We start from the raw sequence: 18930 nt of genomic DNA, 5'->3' as shown, positions 1-18930 counted from the left end.
CGACCTTCGACTAGGGGTCATTGTATTCATCTTAAAACGTTCTATTAGAAGATATATAAAAAGACAAATTGTTGTATATAAAAATATAAAGTTGATCTATATATCCCCTCTACACCTTCGCCTATGAAAAAACTATTAACATTAGACCATGCCATTCTCGAAACCAAGCAAACCTGCTCTAATGCATTTTTTTCTATCATTAAAAACAAACAAGCTAATAGTTCCATCACTTTGTTTAAAGTCACATCCTGAAAGGTATTAATATACGAATTATAAATGTTCACGTATAATGCGTAAGATATGCATATGTTAGCATGTGATTCATATTTCTCGATGTTTCTTTATCCATTTGAAGGTTCTCTCGTTGACCTTAATGATCTTTAAAAAAAACTGTTTGTAAATGTATTCATTCGTCGAGAAGATCATCCGGCAGCAATTGAGTCCTTAGTGTAACAAGGGATTAAAATAATGATGGAATAACGAAAACGCGAGCAGCATCTTACCATTTAAGACGAAGAGTTCTCAGACTACAAGAACATTTGAGGGTAACATGGGCCGAGAAGGAAACGTACAAGAGTGACAGGAAGCGCCTTTGCTTGCCGTGAACCGTGACTGTGCAATACCCAGGCTTAAACTGACGTACTTAAGCTAAGTCTACGTCTGCTGGCAGGTTCGTTCCAGGACGTGCTATACTCATTTTAACTCTACACAGCTTAACACTCGGCCTTCCTCCCTTGCCGCCAGTGACACGCCACGCCGCGCCGGTTCTTTGTATGCGTCGACCATGTTCCTCAACTCGCAATAATTACACAGATTCCTATTCCTCGACTCTTTACCCTGTATCCGATTGTCCTTGAAATGCACAATTCGAAACAGCCAATGGCGGTGTCGTTTAAATAAATTTGAATTTATTTAAATAGAAATTATATTACGCCATCGACCGTTTTTCCCCCTGTCATTTGTTTTTTTTCCTCGTTCACTTCAGCTTCTATTTAAATTTTATGGCGACCGTGTATGTTCCAAGCGAATGCATAAGTACCGTTAAGCTAAAGAGTTCATTCAGTACGACTGTCCGAATAGTTTTCAGACTGCAATTGTGAATTTTCAGAAACTATCAAATAAAATTCTATCAAAATTATTTTATTTATTTTAATACAACTCAAAAAACAGTTACTTAAAAGGAATAATATGTAGCATGTACTAGATTTTCTATAATTTTATATGAAAAAAACGCAACAACATCCTTAAGGAAATGTCAATAAAACCGAAAAGCTTTTTTAACGATGCCTTCCTATTTTAAGTGTATACACTTCGCTCTAAAATTACTTTATATTATCTATGATAAATAATAACAGAGACACAGTGTTTACTGTTAGTTAGTACTTTAAAGTTGTTTGTGATATATGGCTATCATAAAACACAAATCAATAAAATTATAATATTTTTAACGAAGGATAACACAATACCAAATATTCACAACTGATGTAAATTCCAGATCGGAAGATCTCTAAGTTTCATAAAACTTATGTAATTCTTTTTCTTTTTTTATAACCTTAGTAAATAAGATAATTTAGAAGAAAATAGTATGTGAACTTAAGTCTGTACGAAAATACGTGTAGAAGAATAAGATTAATAAAATATAAAATGGTGTCAGCAAATTAAGTTTAATAGTATTTATTAATAAGATAAATTAATGCTAGAGAACTAAGGTTATGAATGGCTATATATCATGAAATTAGATATATCAATAAGATCAATATTATTGTAGTATCGTACAATATTGGAACCTATAATATTAAATAATATTTGGAACAGAGGAAGAGAAAGAGAGAGGGAGGAGGAGAGCCAGGGAGGGAGAAGGAAAGAGAAATATAAAGAATATAATAGAAATATAAAGAATGAAAAAAAAATGTGTAAAGAGAAAGAGTTTTTCAAGATGAATTAGCGAATGATTGGCGTACAAAGTGTAATCGCAAGGTACAGTTACTTAATTTTAGCATTTAAGTATACCTAATTACTTAATATAAAATCATTTATAATCGTTATTCTTTTTATATTCCAGCAAAATCTTAAAATATCAAGGAAAATTTACTGTATATTTATTATAGATTATTACTTCGTTGCTTTCTATGAAATAATGAAATGAAATAAAAAAAATAAAGAAAGCACTCGAAAGCTAAGCTTTATTTTTTGTACTTTTTCGATTTTATTATTCAGGTGCACCATTAACGTTGAATGATTTAGTTCCATATATTCATGCTGTATTTGTAACATCATCACGTCTCTTTATCGTTCAATTTATAGAGTCGGTTAACATGACTTCTGAATGGTTCAAATTTCAAATATCGCAATTGAAACAAATAAACTGCACACAAAAGAAGCACAAAATTGCACGTAAATTTAATATTGCAATTAATGAAGTAATTGCATAAAACAATAGCATACTTCATTCAAATTCTCGCATACAGAGCAGAGGATTGAAATTACTGTTGGCTAATTATATAAAAATACTTACATATGTCTTCTGAGAATAAAATAAAGCATCGCTGATAGATTAAAATAATATTTTGCGTTAGAAAATACCATTAAAAATAGCAACACGTTTAAAAGTTTTGCTTTAAATTTAAAAACTAGATATAATTTCCAAGTTCCAACGTTTAATTCGGGCAAATGTAGAATTAACTGAAAAGTGAAAGCTATTTTTTAATACCAAATAAGAAAGCTGTAAAATCAACAAATATTTATCAAATACTTTTTTACAAATGAAGGGAATTTCTGTGAAATTATCGCTCTTAGTTAAATGATTCAGTATATTTAATTAATTATCTATACGTGTATAACGTACTGTCTTTGAAATTAAATTAAACGCGTCAAAAGAAGTAGCTACTACATACTATATGATACAATTACCAACAAACAGCTTTTTAATTTTCTGGTTGCTTAAACATTCCCCTTCGATATGTATCCGATACGGAACTAAAAAATAATTAAAACATTCATGATCGCTTTAAGCCCTTTCATTCACGAGGAATATTGCAACAGACCGGCAAGTAGTTCTTCGTGTAGAAATTTTGCGATATTGCCAATTTGTTTCGCACAAACGACTTTCCGCAGTAGCAATTCACGATTACTCGATCGCGAATTAACGAAATTTGCTTACGCTCCAGTTTTTCACGCGCAATGTTCGTTGACTGCTCATGCGAGAACTGCGGCTTTTTGTTCTACAGACGCCAATGTACGAGCTTAAAGTTATTAAATAGAATCGATTCTTACGAAAGGGTCATATGAAATTCGGGTCACCGATTCGGGTCACAGATTTATGAATTATATATATTCTCGTTATTATATAATATAAAGTCGTAAAATCTCAAACAAACACCAACCAGATAAATATTATCAGCCAATGCTTCTTACTAGTATAAGAATCGTTATTAATTCGATGACTTAAATGACACGCGAGCATCTATTCAAAGATATTGGATCTGTAAAATATGGTTGTTTCAAATATTGTAGTCTTTTATCCTAAATAAAATTATTTGAATTCTTCCTATTTTGTTTTTTCCTTTTTATATTAATTCCATTAATCACTTTTAGCGACAAAATCTTTCTTTTTTCAGTAATATAACGCAGTTGTAATAATAAGAGAAATAAATGCAGGGAAGAATACACAAAACTCATTTTGTGTGGCAATTTTAAATATTGTAATTTGTAGCCGATTCAAAACTGACTAGTATTTGTTAGAAACACCTTTTTATTACATTATTGTAAGTGCTTGAAAAATCGTATACTCCCTAAATACGAATAAAACTGACAACGAAATCTTTATGTTTTTGTTTTTTGATAATTCTTTGGATGATTAAGAAATGTTATATTTGTAAAGAACATGGAAAAGAAAGAAACAATAAAGTAGTTCTCTTAATGTAGATGATCTTGTACCCGTATGATTATCTTTGATAAAGTTTAAAGCTTTTTAATTAGTAGAATATTTACATGACATGTGGAAGGTTAAGGAGATTATCCCACTTAAAGGATGTAAGTTTGTTACTCATAGAATTTGTAGAGATTCAAAAATGTATCCAGGAGGAAACTTTTATAACAGCATTTCTACAACATTACCGAGAATGTGTTACGTCGTGCATCGCGCCATGTAAAATATGCACATATGTTCGTTTGAATACGAATAGGTGTCACGAGGATAATAGTACTATAAAAATATATGGTATACAGGAATATGTATTCTTACTTTGATACAGATTACGCGTGAAAATTTAACTTTTAAAATCATACTTTGTTTCTACATATTCTACGCAGATAGTATGAAATAAGACATATGTGAATCATAACAATCATGGGCATAGTGATATTATTTAAGTCAACAACAATAAGTGAATATGGAAATAACATTATAGTGATATAACTTTTTTATGTATGCCTCTGAAAATATTATATCAGAATTTTATTTTGGAAAGAAACACAATTTAACATAATTACCAAGAAGTATATTTTATATATTCCCAAAATTGTGAACTCACACATGACAAATATATTTTGTTGCTAAATGTGATATTGGTTTTATTTACATTGTCTAATTTTATGTTGATCCATTACTAATGCTTGATTTGTTATTAAAGTGATAAAAGCATTCTGAGTGATGATAAACCCTATCACACAACCGACAAAGAACTGATCAAAGGATTACACCTTTATATACGCCTCATGTGGATGCTAATTAGACCTTTATAAGGAATAAAAAACAGTTATACTAAAATATTAGTTACGTCATTTGGATCAAAACAATAATAAAAATAAAATTACAGAAATCAAGATAAACCCAACAATACAATAAATACTGTAAGATATCATACTCCGTTAAATTTGCTTTCTCTCAGTTTTTAAAATTTTTCTAATATATTTTCAGTATCTTTAATATGATCTACGATTTAATCGTTGAAATTTTATATAAATCTTTTCTTCTTTACCGTTCTATTTCACCACTTCATAACGGTGGTAAAAAGATACATGTAACATAGTAGATTGTAAAAAATTATCTTTGATGAACGAACTTTAATTCACTAAGATTTACAGGATGATGATAAAAGGTGTTTGGCACGCTATAAAATCCATTTAAAATGGTTCAAAATCGAAATGTGATTGCATTTTGAATAATAGAACTCATATATGTTTTGCTCGTTGAAATCGACAACTCTTCAAATTTTCTGCCATATATTATTTTATTGTAAAATCACAAGAGTTGCGCTTTTTAAATTTATCATATAGAAATGCGCGTTAAATTATTAAATACAAGCTGAAACGCTCGATTCTGATAAATTATTTGAATTTATATAATAGGAAGAATTCACTTGACATTAAATAAATTTAAATATAATTTTTTCTTAATTTCGTTCGAATTAGTATAGAAACTCTTTAAAATAAATTGATATAAAATAAAATGCATCAGGTACAAACTGAATCTTTCATTCAAATAAAAACATAATTGTGCCCTAATTCTGTTAAAGTAAATTCCGTATTTGCATAATTACTTAAATAAATACTTCAATCTTCATATATCTCAATACAAACATATGTATGAAGAAAGTTTAAAATTCATATGCAATTTTTTTAAATGAATATAATCAACGTAATTTGAATTTTTACTGACCATGAGTAGCGATGTAAAATGAATGTAATTTTAATTCGTTATGATTTATTAATTTGTTGTACCTATATGTTTAGTATACATATTTTTGCCATGTTAACATCGCAACTGTTCCGTCGTAGTATGTTAAACATTTGTTGACGAAAGGCATCTGGTTAGTCGAGATTAGATCTCTTTCCTGCAAAGCGTCAGTCAAGTACTTTCTTCAATTGATCTGATCCACAATCAAACGCTTAAGCGAAGCTTTTTGGAGATTAAAATTTAGACAACAGCCAAATTCATTGCTGTCGTTCATTTGAGAGACATGTATATTGAATACTACTTACAACTGAGAACGTAAGTTATTAAGCAAATCAATTTTTTATGACAAACTAACATAGTTTTATTTACAAAAATATATGTTACATAGAGCGCCAGTTAATTTTATCATATTCTACAACTATTGAAGTTTCGTTAACAAGTTCAAACTTTGTTAATTGGCCAATCTCATGTTCTAATCAATAGCGTACATAGAATGTTAGTAGTCTTAAAGTTAATAGTCTTTTTGGTATAAGATAAATTTTATCGCTAATAATTTGCAAGTTTATAATGTAAGTTTGCAGTGCAATTGACGACATTTAATAATATAAGCTATTACAAATATTATTACGTTATTTAAAGTAAAGGTATTTTTACCTACAAATGCAAATAAAAGTACAGTGAGTAGTAAAAGTATCGAAACAGTGTAATTCATCATGCAAAAATGGATTGCTATCTGTTTCAACAAATTGTATATATACTAGCATACATGCATTCACTAAATTTGCTTAAAGTTAAAAAAATTCAACAACATGTAAACAAATTACGTAAAATTTATTATAACTAAGAGGATGACAAGAACTGCGAAATCTCGAATGAATTGGCTCTATATGCATTTAATGCTTTAGGTTGATGGTAAAATAGTTCCAAAGGAGTTAAATTTTCATGACCCCTTGTTTTCGAGAAATTAATAAGTTATTTTTATATCTCACTTTATAAATTCTTTGAATATTAATATTATGCTTTCTTAATATTAAATTCCTAGAATTTATTTTGATAAAGTTTTGATTATTTTTTACAAAAAACATTTAAAACATAAGAAATTGCTTTCCAAGAACATATTAATTTCTCGATTAATTCCTCGAAAACAAAGGATCATGGACTGAAATTCTTTTGAGACTGTTTTACTATCAACCTAACGCATCAAATGTACAAGCAACCAACTCGTTCGAGATTTTGCAGTTCTTACCATCTCCTTTAGGTACAAATAACACGTAATAAAAGTATTTAAACGCTATGTTTCAAAGTCCATAATTTATAAACATGTATTTAGCCAAAAATTTAAATGTAAATAGATGGTTTTCAGTATATTTTAAATTACTGAAAACCGAATGGAGATAAAAATTTAACGTTTATCCATAACTAAGAATCGCGAACGAGAAAAAATTCTAAACAAGTAAATCTGAACATTAAATTAGATTTCAAGAAGGAATACAAGGAAGGAGTACAGAATAGAAAAGTATAGCAGCGACAGGAGTATTGCAAATAAATCACGATTCAGAAGTTGCATCGAAAGAAATTAATATCAAGAATAGAAAAACAATTCTTCTAATGAAAAATCCCTTCATATATGCACCAGGATTAACATTAATTGTTTGTTTTTAGAAACTTTAACTAAATGATACTTGCAATTATGGCAAAGATTTTTATAGAAAAACAATATTCATGACAGAGTTTTATAAAAGGAATCGTATATTGGCAAGAAAGACAAACCACCGCTCAAAAACTTTCATATTTACAAATCAACATCTTTGTAAAAAGACAACAATAAAGATACTCGATGAATTTATAATATGTAGTAATTTTGTCTAAACATTTTGAAACTTCAATGCAAATGAGGATATTATGTATGTGTATGAATGGCTCTCGTCATTCATCAGGGCTGTACAGCGTAATTTCATCAGGGAAAGAAAACAAAGCACATACATGCGAGATTAAGAAACATCGTTAGCGAAAAGTTTACCTTGAAGGCAGAAAGGTTTGCAACAACGCAAGCGAGTACAGCTTCTCTGCCCAATGGGATCGTCACGTTTGTTATTGGCACAGTAAAACTCGGTCCCTCTGAAACACAAGAATGTTATCTTCTAAGTATGTAGTTCAGTCTACTTTATCGCAAAAAAACATGTAAGTACTCTGTACATATACATTTTAATGCTTTATTTACTTATTTACCATAATACATAATATTTAAACGTGAATTACGTTTAAATTTTTAGCTAATATTATTGCTAGAAAATGCATGAGAATACTTCTACATTTTTATTAATCTATAACTTTTACTAATTAACATAAAAATTTGTAGCTTCATGGAAATACTAGCAGCGAAGAGTAACAATAAGTACTTTTTAGTTTTGTATTTTAATTGCAGAATTTTATTGTTTATTTAATGAAAGCTTATGTTTATATGTATATCTGCAAACGATTCAAATATTGCAATGAACATTCATATCTTTTAACAAAACATTAATGTTACGGTTTTAGAGCAGTTGAGTACAAGTGACAATTTGTCGCACGACAGTTTTATCGTTTAGGAAAAGGTCATTTATTTATATGGACTTGTGCATATTTGACGGCGACGCGACTGCAGAACGACTTTTTTGTTTCAACTGGATAACGACTCATTTGCTTCCCTGGTCTCATCGGTTCTATAAAGTTAATAAACGTTCGCGCACTAACAACAAAACAGTCTTTCTAATGTCATTAATACTTATGTGTCTCGGAAGAAAAAGAGCGTCAACTTCTAATTCATGAAGTAACCCTTAATGTTACAGTGGGTTCCAGCAGTATGTACAGCCAACCGAAATTGTATTTTGATACATAAGTGATGAATTTATTAATGATAATAGTTCATCAAAAATATCTATGCTTAAAATAAACGACAAATTTGGAAGGATAAATTCTTCAGTCATTGTATAGTGTATAAAGCCTTATCTTCAATAATCGTTCGCTGCACAACGGATGCATCCAATGTTGTTTTTGTTTCTCCTTTCTTCCTTTCTTTGATTAGAAAGGCAGAATTTATTGCAGTTTTTTCAAAGTCCATGGCCAAGCTAATAACGAAAACTAACAGTCTTGTTGCTAAGTACGCATAGGTACAGCGATAAAACTGTTACGTTACATTAACATTAATTAATATATATGTTATATATATTTTTTATGTATTTGATAATATGTTTTTCTTTAATACTTTAATAAATTACTTTATTATCTATAATATTAAATTTTATTATTTATGATACTTGATTAGTAATATTTATTTTTACATTGCAGAATTCATTTGGTTCATTTTCCTTATAGTAACTGATAACAACAATGTAAAGATATCTGTAGAAAGAGTTCGAAAAACTTCGGTATCAAGTTAAAAAATTAAAATGTACTCTAGCAAAAGAGTATAAACACTCTCGCTCTACTGTCACTTGGCAGGTCGAGCTTAAATGAAAGTATATCTTTACTATCCTTGTCTCCATAAACAGATTTTTAAGGTAAATTGATCATTTATAAAAGAATCTTCTACTTAAAAAGAAACAATAATTTCAGTAAAACCGTTATTTAAATTGATTAAGTATTATAAATTAAGTATTATAAATTGATAAAGTGCGACTGGGCATTTTACAGATTCGTTCAATTACACGTACAAAAACGAGACACATTTTCTGCTCAAATAAAGATTATCTAGCGCGTGGCAATGATGTTTATTGCCATGGTTACCAAACAAAGATAAGAGTACAATAGATCCCCGTATAACACAGGGGATACATTCGGTGTTTTATGAGCCACTCATAGGTTGTTCACTACTGCGGACAAATCAAGCGTGCTTCGTCACGACGGATTTCTCTGATATTTGCTTAGTTTACTTTTTCCCACTATATTTATTCTAGTGACCTTCTATGATCGCATCTTATCGCGCTACCATATATATCGTGTTACATAAATACTACCATAATTCTTGCACTATATTGTACGAATTCGTTTAAAATCTAGGGTATAACACTCAGTATAACACGTAAAAACACACATCACGTTGTAGAAGACATTCACTGGTTCACGATCATTCACATTTGATGATCAAACATTACTCATTTAATAAAAGAAAGGTAAAAGTTATTAAACCAATTCCACAATTTGATCTACGAACGAGTTTTCTTAAGCAATTCACGTTTGAATATTTTTATATATTTTTTGCTCAATGTGATTAATCATGTAGAAAGAATAAAATCGAAAAATAATTTTCAATTCATCCTTATATTACTTGTTTAGCTGCTAAGATTTTTAATTAAATTCTACGATTTTCTTTGCTCTCGGTTTTTAGCTCCAATTCTTTTCGTATTTCTATTTAAATACTCGTTCTAATTAAAAAACGAATAAAATACTTGGAAGAAAAAATAAACGTGGAAATTGATTAACAGGGGATATTAATTAAAGCTAATAATACATGAAAGAGAAAGATTTGATGAAAATCTAGTTGAATTTCAGAGTAATGAAGAATAATGAATTTCAGTTTTCATAGAACGCATCGTTCCCAATGCATACACGTGACGCCCCATGTTCTCTAAGTAGCTCAGTCTCTATATTCTGCTGCATCGACATACTGCTGAGAATTTACTGATACGATACAATTTAGTTTTGTATAAAATATCGCATACGATACATTATAGACCCGTGCATCATAATCATTTGCCGTCCGGAATATGTGTCTAACTAAATGTACTATAATTTATATTTGTATCTATGTTTCTATCTGTATTATACATACATATATACAGCTTACTGTCAATTGTATTATATTCATAGTTTTATATTGGCAAACAAATTTTTAGAAAACATACGTAGACATCTTTATGATAGAAAATATAATTGAAAAGCATTTTTACGTGTTGTTGTACAAAATAGAATTTTAAGATATTTGTTTCATGATGTTGCTCGTGTATAATGTACCTTAGTTGGTAAATCTAATGTATTAAAAATGCATGCAATAAAGACCTGATATAGCTCTTATGTAACGACGTATGGGGCTAACTATTATCAGATAGAGAAGGGAAGGAAGGTTAGTTCTTCAGAATATTCAAAAGAAAATTGAAATTAATGTATGAAAAGTATCTCTGAAAAAGTAGCTGTCGTTATGAAGATTACACAAAATATTAATTATTTTATTTAAATTAATGAACATTTCTTTTGAAATATTATAGTTGTTGGTTTTTAAGTCAAATATTGCTTGAGAAATAATGAAAGAATTACAATAAAATCAAGTACATTTTTAAATTTATTCATAAAAGCAATATGTATTTCTATTTGGTAGATAATCTCAAACTGTTGCACAGTGCTATAAAGAATGTTTCAAGACGAGTGCTACAACCAAGTAGAAGATTATTCTACAAATATAAGTTAAAAAAGTATTAATCGTCTCTGTTTCAAAAAAATTGTATTTCGAAATTCGTCGAATAGAAAAAGTAAAAATTGTTCGATTTAGCTTTTGGCAAAATTCCCTCGACATCTGTTTCAAATCCAATTTTTTTCGAAAGCGAAATCCTACATGAGAAAGCTATTGTTTTGATTTATCTCTCAAAAAATAAAATAGACTCCTAAATAATTGCACTTCTGTTTCTAAGATATATTGATAATATATTAGTAACTAATATCGTTCGTCGTTTAGGCATAAATACTTTGCTCGTTCAACCACTATTATTTATTATTTACATCATTTTGTAATAAAATAATAACAATAGAAGGTTTATTGTCTTTTTACGTTATTTATTTTTTCTATCTTTTTGTTTGTAAATAGTCATATTTTTGTTTCTTATCCTACTAAATAGTTTCATTTCCAACACTCCATTTTTTTGTAACGAATACAAGAGATTGTTTTCTACCAATTTTATTTTTGAGGGAACAAAGATCAACAATACTAACTACTGACTGTACGAGTACCAAAATAGTAGTTCAAATAGTATTGAAATTGATTTGCAGGGAGCGCAGAAATTTTGAAGAGTTGGGAACCAGGAATAGGAATGGCGGGATGGGACAACGTTTTGCGAGAATGACATTGTTTGCTTTTAGAAATAATTTAGTTATAAATAGTTATAAATACATAGTTTATAAATACGAAATACAATGATATCGTATGATTATTTTTGCTAAAATTATGTAAGCATTGTTTATCGTTCAGAAGATGGCATCTGAAACAGTATAGGAGCAAGAGAAGGATTCGACTCGCTCGCTTATCATCATACGATGTTCCTTATACAATTTTATTTGTAAATATGAAACATATAGCCAATTCTTGTGCTTATACTAGTTCTATTAGATACAACCAATTTCTTTCCAAATTTTCTGAACGATGCACGATACTTTGTACATACAATAATATTAGCTCTACAATGGAACATTCTCAGAACTTCAGGCTAAATCTCAATTGTTATAGGTTGATATAAACAGATCGAGAGACTTAATAATACCAGTTCTAGGAAACTATAAATATCAGTGTCATATCAATGACGAAACACTGTCACGCTCCTTTTCGATAGTCTTATCTTTGATAGTCTACTTTTTTATTCATTCATAATCCTAAACAATTCAATACTGATTCTAGAAATGTAAGTGATGTGTCACATTCACCCCTGAAGTATCGTAACTGAATCATTACATACATACTAATTTGGATCGATATGCGAAATGTTCAATGGTTACCTCAGTTGACAACGAGACAGAATTCGTTGTTACGTTGCACAAAGTGTAACGTTTTAGATATTATATTTAATTTAATTTTATTTTTATTTTATAATTCATGCTTTAATTTTATATGTATCTATATCTGTTCTTATACTGTCCACCTTTATTTTTAATAGGTTTTATATTTCAGGATTATCATAACAGCCTCGTAATTTGTCTATTGACAGTGAAACTTCGTTTACAATGGAAAATGTTTTCCAAAAATGAAGTTTTTTAAATCCTTGTTTATATAATCTTTTGTGCAATATTATTCGGTCTCAGCATTAGTAATTAATGTATAGCTATTTTGTGAATTTTTTAAATTATCGTTACGAAAGTTTGTAAAATTCTTCTGAAGATAAAAGTGACTGTAATTTCATTGTATGAATATTATCTACAATTTTTCCTGTTAATTCAAAGCTGTGCAAAATGCTAATATTTAAAAAAGTTGTTAATTTAAAGAAAAATGATTTAATATATAATGGAGAAGATTTATATCTACGTACAACAAAGCTATTTAATTTCGAATATTCGATTGAAACAATTTTTCTTATAATAGATAGATTATGAATAATTTAAAGTACTTAAATTAAATGACTTAGCCCGTATAAAAGAATAAATTTTTGTTTTCTCTACAATTATAAAATTATAATATTGTTTATGTTAAATATATTCGTTCAAAAATATTTTAGTTATTTGGAGTTTATAGCCATAACGGTGCACTAATATGTATTTAAAGAGGATTATTATAGCTAGTTAACGAGTCTTCGGTTCTCAAAATGCTTTGAGGATTTGTTACGCTAAGTAGCCATGTACGAATTGCGTAAAGGCGATGGAGAGGCAAAGAGAGGCAATGTTGGAAAGGGGGTTGAAACCTGGTGTGCGCCAACAGATAAGCACTGATCCCAATTACACGTTGAGTAGACCAGTTTCCAGGCTGAACGGATCATGGATTATTGACTCCATCTTGATTACTCGGCTGCCGTCAATACAATTGAGAGATCGATATACCTTAAATTTCGTATACTTGACATAAACATGAATCATGTACCTTTTACATTTACAACAGATTTACTCTTCACCTATCTCTATAATTACACGGTTAGGTAGAATCGAATTTATCAGTATTTATATTGAAACAAATATCTTGCCTGATCACACTTTCGATTGCGTTTAAACAAAGTTAAATTAATTGTAATGAAGTTACGAAGGTATTTTGAATAATAACTAACGAAATTAAACAAACGCAAAATTTGGATCGTTATAAAGATCGATATTTGATGTCAACAGTTGCGTAAATAAAGTTAATATAAAATGATGCCTCAAAATTATAATTAAAAATTCTCTAGTACAGTAATAAAGTCAATATGTTATGTTTGATAATTATATTTCCGTAAATTTCGCCATTTTGTTTACACTAATTTTACTTGCTTCATTAAATAAGTATAAATTAATGTGGACATTATAAAATAATAAAATATAATATAAATATAAAATATAATATATAAAATTTATAATGTGTAATTTATTTATATACCGATATATAATAAACTTAAACGACAAGTGACCTATCTTTTTTTAATTGAACTTCTCATTTATAGCCTTGTTACTTTATTTTGTACAGAATATTCGTTTAAAATGAAATTGTAGTATAAATTATTTGCATTAAAAGAATTTTATTTTCAAGTTTATTTAAAAATTACAGAATAATACACTTTGTTTTTAACGTAATTTTTAAAAAACATATGAATTTGGAAAACTGAACACATAAACTTTTTACGATTTGTAAAAGTATACAAAGAATTCTAAATAAATAATAAGAAATTTAAGATTGCAGGAAAATATTGATAAATTGATATGATTGATGTACTAATATTTTATATAAATATCTAATAAGGTTCTTAATTAATGTTATAGGTACTTTGTAAGAACTATGATACATATTTCCGTAAGAAATTTTATTTTATATCTATATTTTTCAATAATGTCGGTGTCCTACGGTCTGTTGAATTCGTTTCGCCACATTCTTCGGCTATGAGATAGAAGTATGTCACGCATCTTCAAAGAGCTCTTGAAACGGTTTTAACGTCTCCTGTAATTGACTATATTCCCTTTACTTTAATATCACTCTTAACTACCTTTGATAGTCCTGTATGTGTATGTATTTTATCTACCACACCACAAAATTCACAAACATATTATACACTGTGAAATTTGCACATAAAAGTACAATCGTCGTATTATTGATTACTTCAAGCATTTAAGCGTTTTTAATCGATTTCTTGTTGATACGAATATGTTTTCTAAAAATGCATCTAATTTTCTACGACAAAACTTCTTTCATCTTCGACTTCTACTTGTTTGTATTAATATTTATGCACTGTAAAATTAAAATATTGATAATTGTAACAATGTTGTGATCTTCCACATGATAATGCTATGTCTTATTAGTATGCAATACGTATTGTGTACTATACATACCTGTGAGTACTATGTATCTTCCCTTGCTCCAACTTATAGCATTGTTACATGTTGAATATTTTGATTACTCGAAGAAAAACTAATGAATCACAATGTATTATAATCATGTATGAGATCATAAATTGTTAAAATTTTTACAATTTTTACGATCATATATAATATGAATAAACCTACCGTATGCTGTAAATATTAATTAAATAAATTTTTTCTTTCAAATGAATTTATACTTTAGTTCAACAAACAAACAGTTGTTTATATAAAAATGGTAACGTAAATAATGTAAAATTCTATATTTATAATAAATTTACTCACGTATTTTTACGTTTTTTTTTTTTTTTTGCAAAAGATAAATGTCAATAGCTTTAACTAGGCAGAACCAAAACGATAATCACGGAAAAGCTAAAAATGCGGTGAACTTATAATTTTATTTGAGGCTATATTAATTCCACTGAGGTCACGGTTCTAAAAATTTCGCACTAGGTCGCAGTACATCTAAAAATTCAGTGACTTTAAATTTGTACTGTATTTTTCATAAAAGTTATACTAGTAGGTGAAATATATTTATATTATTATACTAATACATGAATAATATTTACTTTCATTAAAATAGATATAATTCTGATTATATAATATAATTATACTATCAAATCTCTATTTATATTCCATTTTCTTAGTTGTGTCTATAAAAATATGAGTTTATATAACCGTCCAGTCTACTAATAATGCTTTTTGTCACATTTCCGTAATGGAATTTTTTATTAATAAAGTTATTTCTGTAATTTCATAGTTTCTTTACTTCCTTGATTTGAATTTATGTTACTTCTTTTTCTTACAAAAAATTAACTCATTTTAAGAATTACCATTTATGTGGATCAAATTTAAAAGGTTATAACATGATGATTTCCTGTACTGTTTCCTAGTTATAGATACAACGTTGGCAATGTTTCAACAATATGCGGCCTGCTATTTTGAAGGGGTTGGTGTTGAGTCTCCAATACAAAATAAGTCACATTACATTTTAAGCACACGACGTATATTGCTGTTCGTTATTAATTAATTAATTTACTTGATCATTGATTACTATAAGTGGTTAGCAGAATTCTGTTTGTATGAATATGGTAATCAAGGAAATGCAAGTTATTGTGCTGTAATTGTGTGATTTCAATAATTTCAATCTGAAAACAATGATTTGAGAGAATAAAAAGAGTCAGAGCATCTAAACACATTTGTATCCTAATAGTTTATATTATTTTGATTTTATTAAAGTGAAGCTTTTCTTTTTAGCAAGTAGGTATTAGCTTGGTATTTTAAAAATGATTTATATATTGAATTAACAAAGGAATAGTAATAAATTAATCAATATTTAAAAAGTTAAATTAAGTTAATCAATATTTAAAAAGTTAAATATTATACACGCGATTATAAATTATCCGATAAAATAATGTAAACCAGATACTCATGAGTTGTATAAGATGTATAAGATTCTATAAGACAAAAATTTTGTTTACAATAAATATATTTTTCATATTTTTTATATTAATATAAGGGCATATATAAGTGTATGGAAAGTAGAAAAAAACAGTACAACAAATGAACACTGTTATATAGTTTTCTAGTTCTTTAAAATATCCTTTTTGGAATATAAAGTGAAAAATCTCTGTCAAAAAGTGGTTATCTGGCTAGAAATATCTACACTGAATGTTATCACTACCATTGTAATCGTCGTATCTATTTACAGATTAAATCGACCTAAGTTTAAGGATTGTTAGAGAAGTAAGTAACAGCAGCAGGCAATTCATCAATTACTTTAATCCAATATAACTACCATTCGTTGGTGTAGATTCAAGAAGATAGAATTAAGTAAGAAAAACAAATTGCCGATCAAATGTACATAGCCATACGTATCTACTAACACAATGGAAACAGTAAAGTTACCAGGAATTCGTATTACTTCCTTAGTCATTAATTACTAATGGGTAAAGAACCATTGGAACTGTGTAAGAAACTGGAAGGTTAACGTTGCTTTAACTGTGCAGACCATTAGAGTGAATATATTCATAGACAAAGATACTGCAGAAGTTTCTTCGTCGCGAAAACTAAAATCATAAGAAAAATAAAAACAGGTTTTATAGAACAATGTAAAATTGCAAGCTTATTTTTACGTTAAATAAATTTATAAGGATTAGAAATCCATAATTCCGTTTTCACTTTAGACTTGAAAAGAACTAGAAAGGATTAATACAATCTGCATTCGCATATAATGCTAAATACTTACATAAAAATGACCATTTAAGTCAAAATGTCATATATCTAGATAATTTTTAACGTTTTAAACGTATACACAGGAAAGATTCAATAGTCTTACACGTTGATTTCAATCAAAGCTGTTTGTTTTAATTAGATGGGATAAGGATCTAGTTCACTCGTCAAACAACAAAATTTCGTAGGATCGTTGCTAAAGGGACACAAGAGGTTCATCCGCTTTGTTAAAATGGAATAGCATAGTAATTTATTTTTAGTCGAAGGGGTTGGGGATTTTATTGAATCTAATAATATTTGTTTCAAATATACTTTCTTATTCTATGTAGTAAATACTTTTTTCAAGAGACTCTTAAAAAATTGCAAGGACAAACTGGATATACATATGATATATTGAAAATCATTCTGTTAAACGTTCAGTATCTATAGGACAATCGTGCAATTCGATTTTTTTTTGAGTTAACATAAAAGATAAGAATGGCTATTGATGTACACATCTATACAATCTGTACATCTGTTAATTCCTTAATATTGTCAAATGTTCAAGACAGTGTTTATGGAAAATATAGAAATGCAAAAACATTTGGAATATTTCATAAAATGATTTGCAGTGTATCATAGAACATACCTATTTTGATATACTTCAATGAAGTTTCAGAAAAGTCTTGAAAAAATATTCCTTTTATCGTAACTTTTTAAATAAGAAAAACAAAATATTTTGAGTAAATATTATCAAGTTCAGTGAGAGTTGTCGGATTAAAAAGAAATTAATACGACATTTCATTTAAAAAGAGTGAAAGGGTCAATTTTAATTCCTTAGAAGACACCCCAGATAAATCTATTATATATCAAATATAAGAATTACATAAGAAAAATTGATGTTTGCTGTGATTTCTAGTGAACAACTTATATGTAGTGTTTCATTTGACCTATCCTGTTTATATGTGTATATCAGCAATGAAGAAATAGATAAGCAGTGGAGGAAATAAGTTTGCGGTGTGCGTAATAAAATGCTACACCCAAGATAATGTAATTTATAACAAGTGAAACCTATTACACTGTCAATCTTTCGTGAAAATCTGTAGCTGAATGCAGAATGATTTTTCATTTTAGTTCTGGTTGATTCACATTGCTGATGAAAAGAGGAGTGGATAATACTGGCTATGGCTTGGGTTAGGTTCATCAATATCCAGGTATTGAGAAGATATTGGTCATCCGTTATCATACCATTTTTCATCGCATGCCACTAGCTTGTACAAGATTTGCCTACTGACATAGAGCTGAAAAAGTGTGCTTTATATTTTATGCAGAAAATTCCGATCTTCCCGAAATTTTTAAGTAACTTACATTCGGATACTTTAATTTAACTTAATCTGAATATATTGATAATTATTGACACTTTTTAATTCAAACTAAAATAAAAATCAAACAAATTTGTATCTATAAATTGTTGAAGTGATCGACACTTCTAGGAAGACTCTACATCTGGACTTCAGCTTTCTCAAGCGCCGAGGTCATCAATAGCGCATAGACAAAAGAATGCGTCAACAACAGACCATAAGCGGCACATGTGCGACGTTGGCTTCGGCGTTCTTTTAGTCTCAGGGTAACATTGGTAGCGTGCGGATCTGGACCAGCTTACATATATTCCACACATTGTACTTTACATTCACAATAAATTATATACTTAGAATACCTTACAATTTACCCACGCGTTTCTTTAATTCCACATAACATAATATCGCATAACCTTA

The 18930-nt window shown here is 28.7% G+C and overlaps 1 protein-coding gene across 1 annotated transcript in view; it reads right to left on the bottom strand.

The window, feature by feature from the left end:
- LOC139985284 (neurotrimin) overlaps nt 1-18930 on the bottom strand; it is a 230975-nt gene that overhangs the window by 87817 nt on the left and 124228 nt on the right. The window contains exon 2 of the mRNA XM_071999619.1: nt 7698-7795. Coding sequence (XP_071855720.1) covers nt 7698-7795 — 98 coding nt within the window. The remainder of the gene's footprint in view (nt 1-7697; nt 7796-18930) is intronic.

The sequence above is a fragment of the Bombus fervidus genome, chromosome 3 (assembly GCF_041682495.2).
Source record: "Bombus fervidus isolate BK054 chromosome 3, iyBomFerv1, whole genome shotgun sequence".
Lineage (NCBI taxonomy): Eukaryota > Metazoa > Arthropoda > Insecta > Hymenoptera > Apidae > Bombus > Bombus fervidus.
The sequence above is the reverse complement of the archived record's forward strand: the minus strand, read 5'-3'. Positions and strand labels throughout refer to the sequence as shown.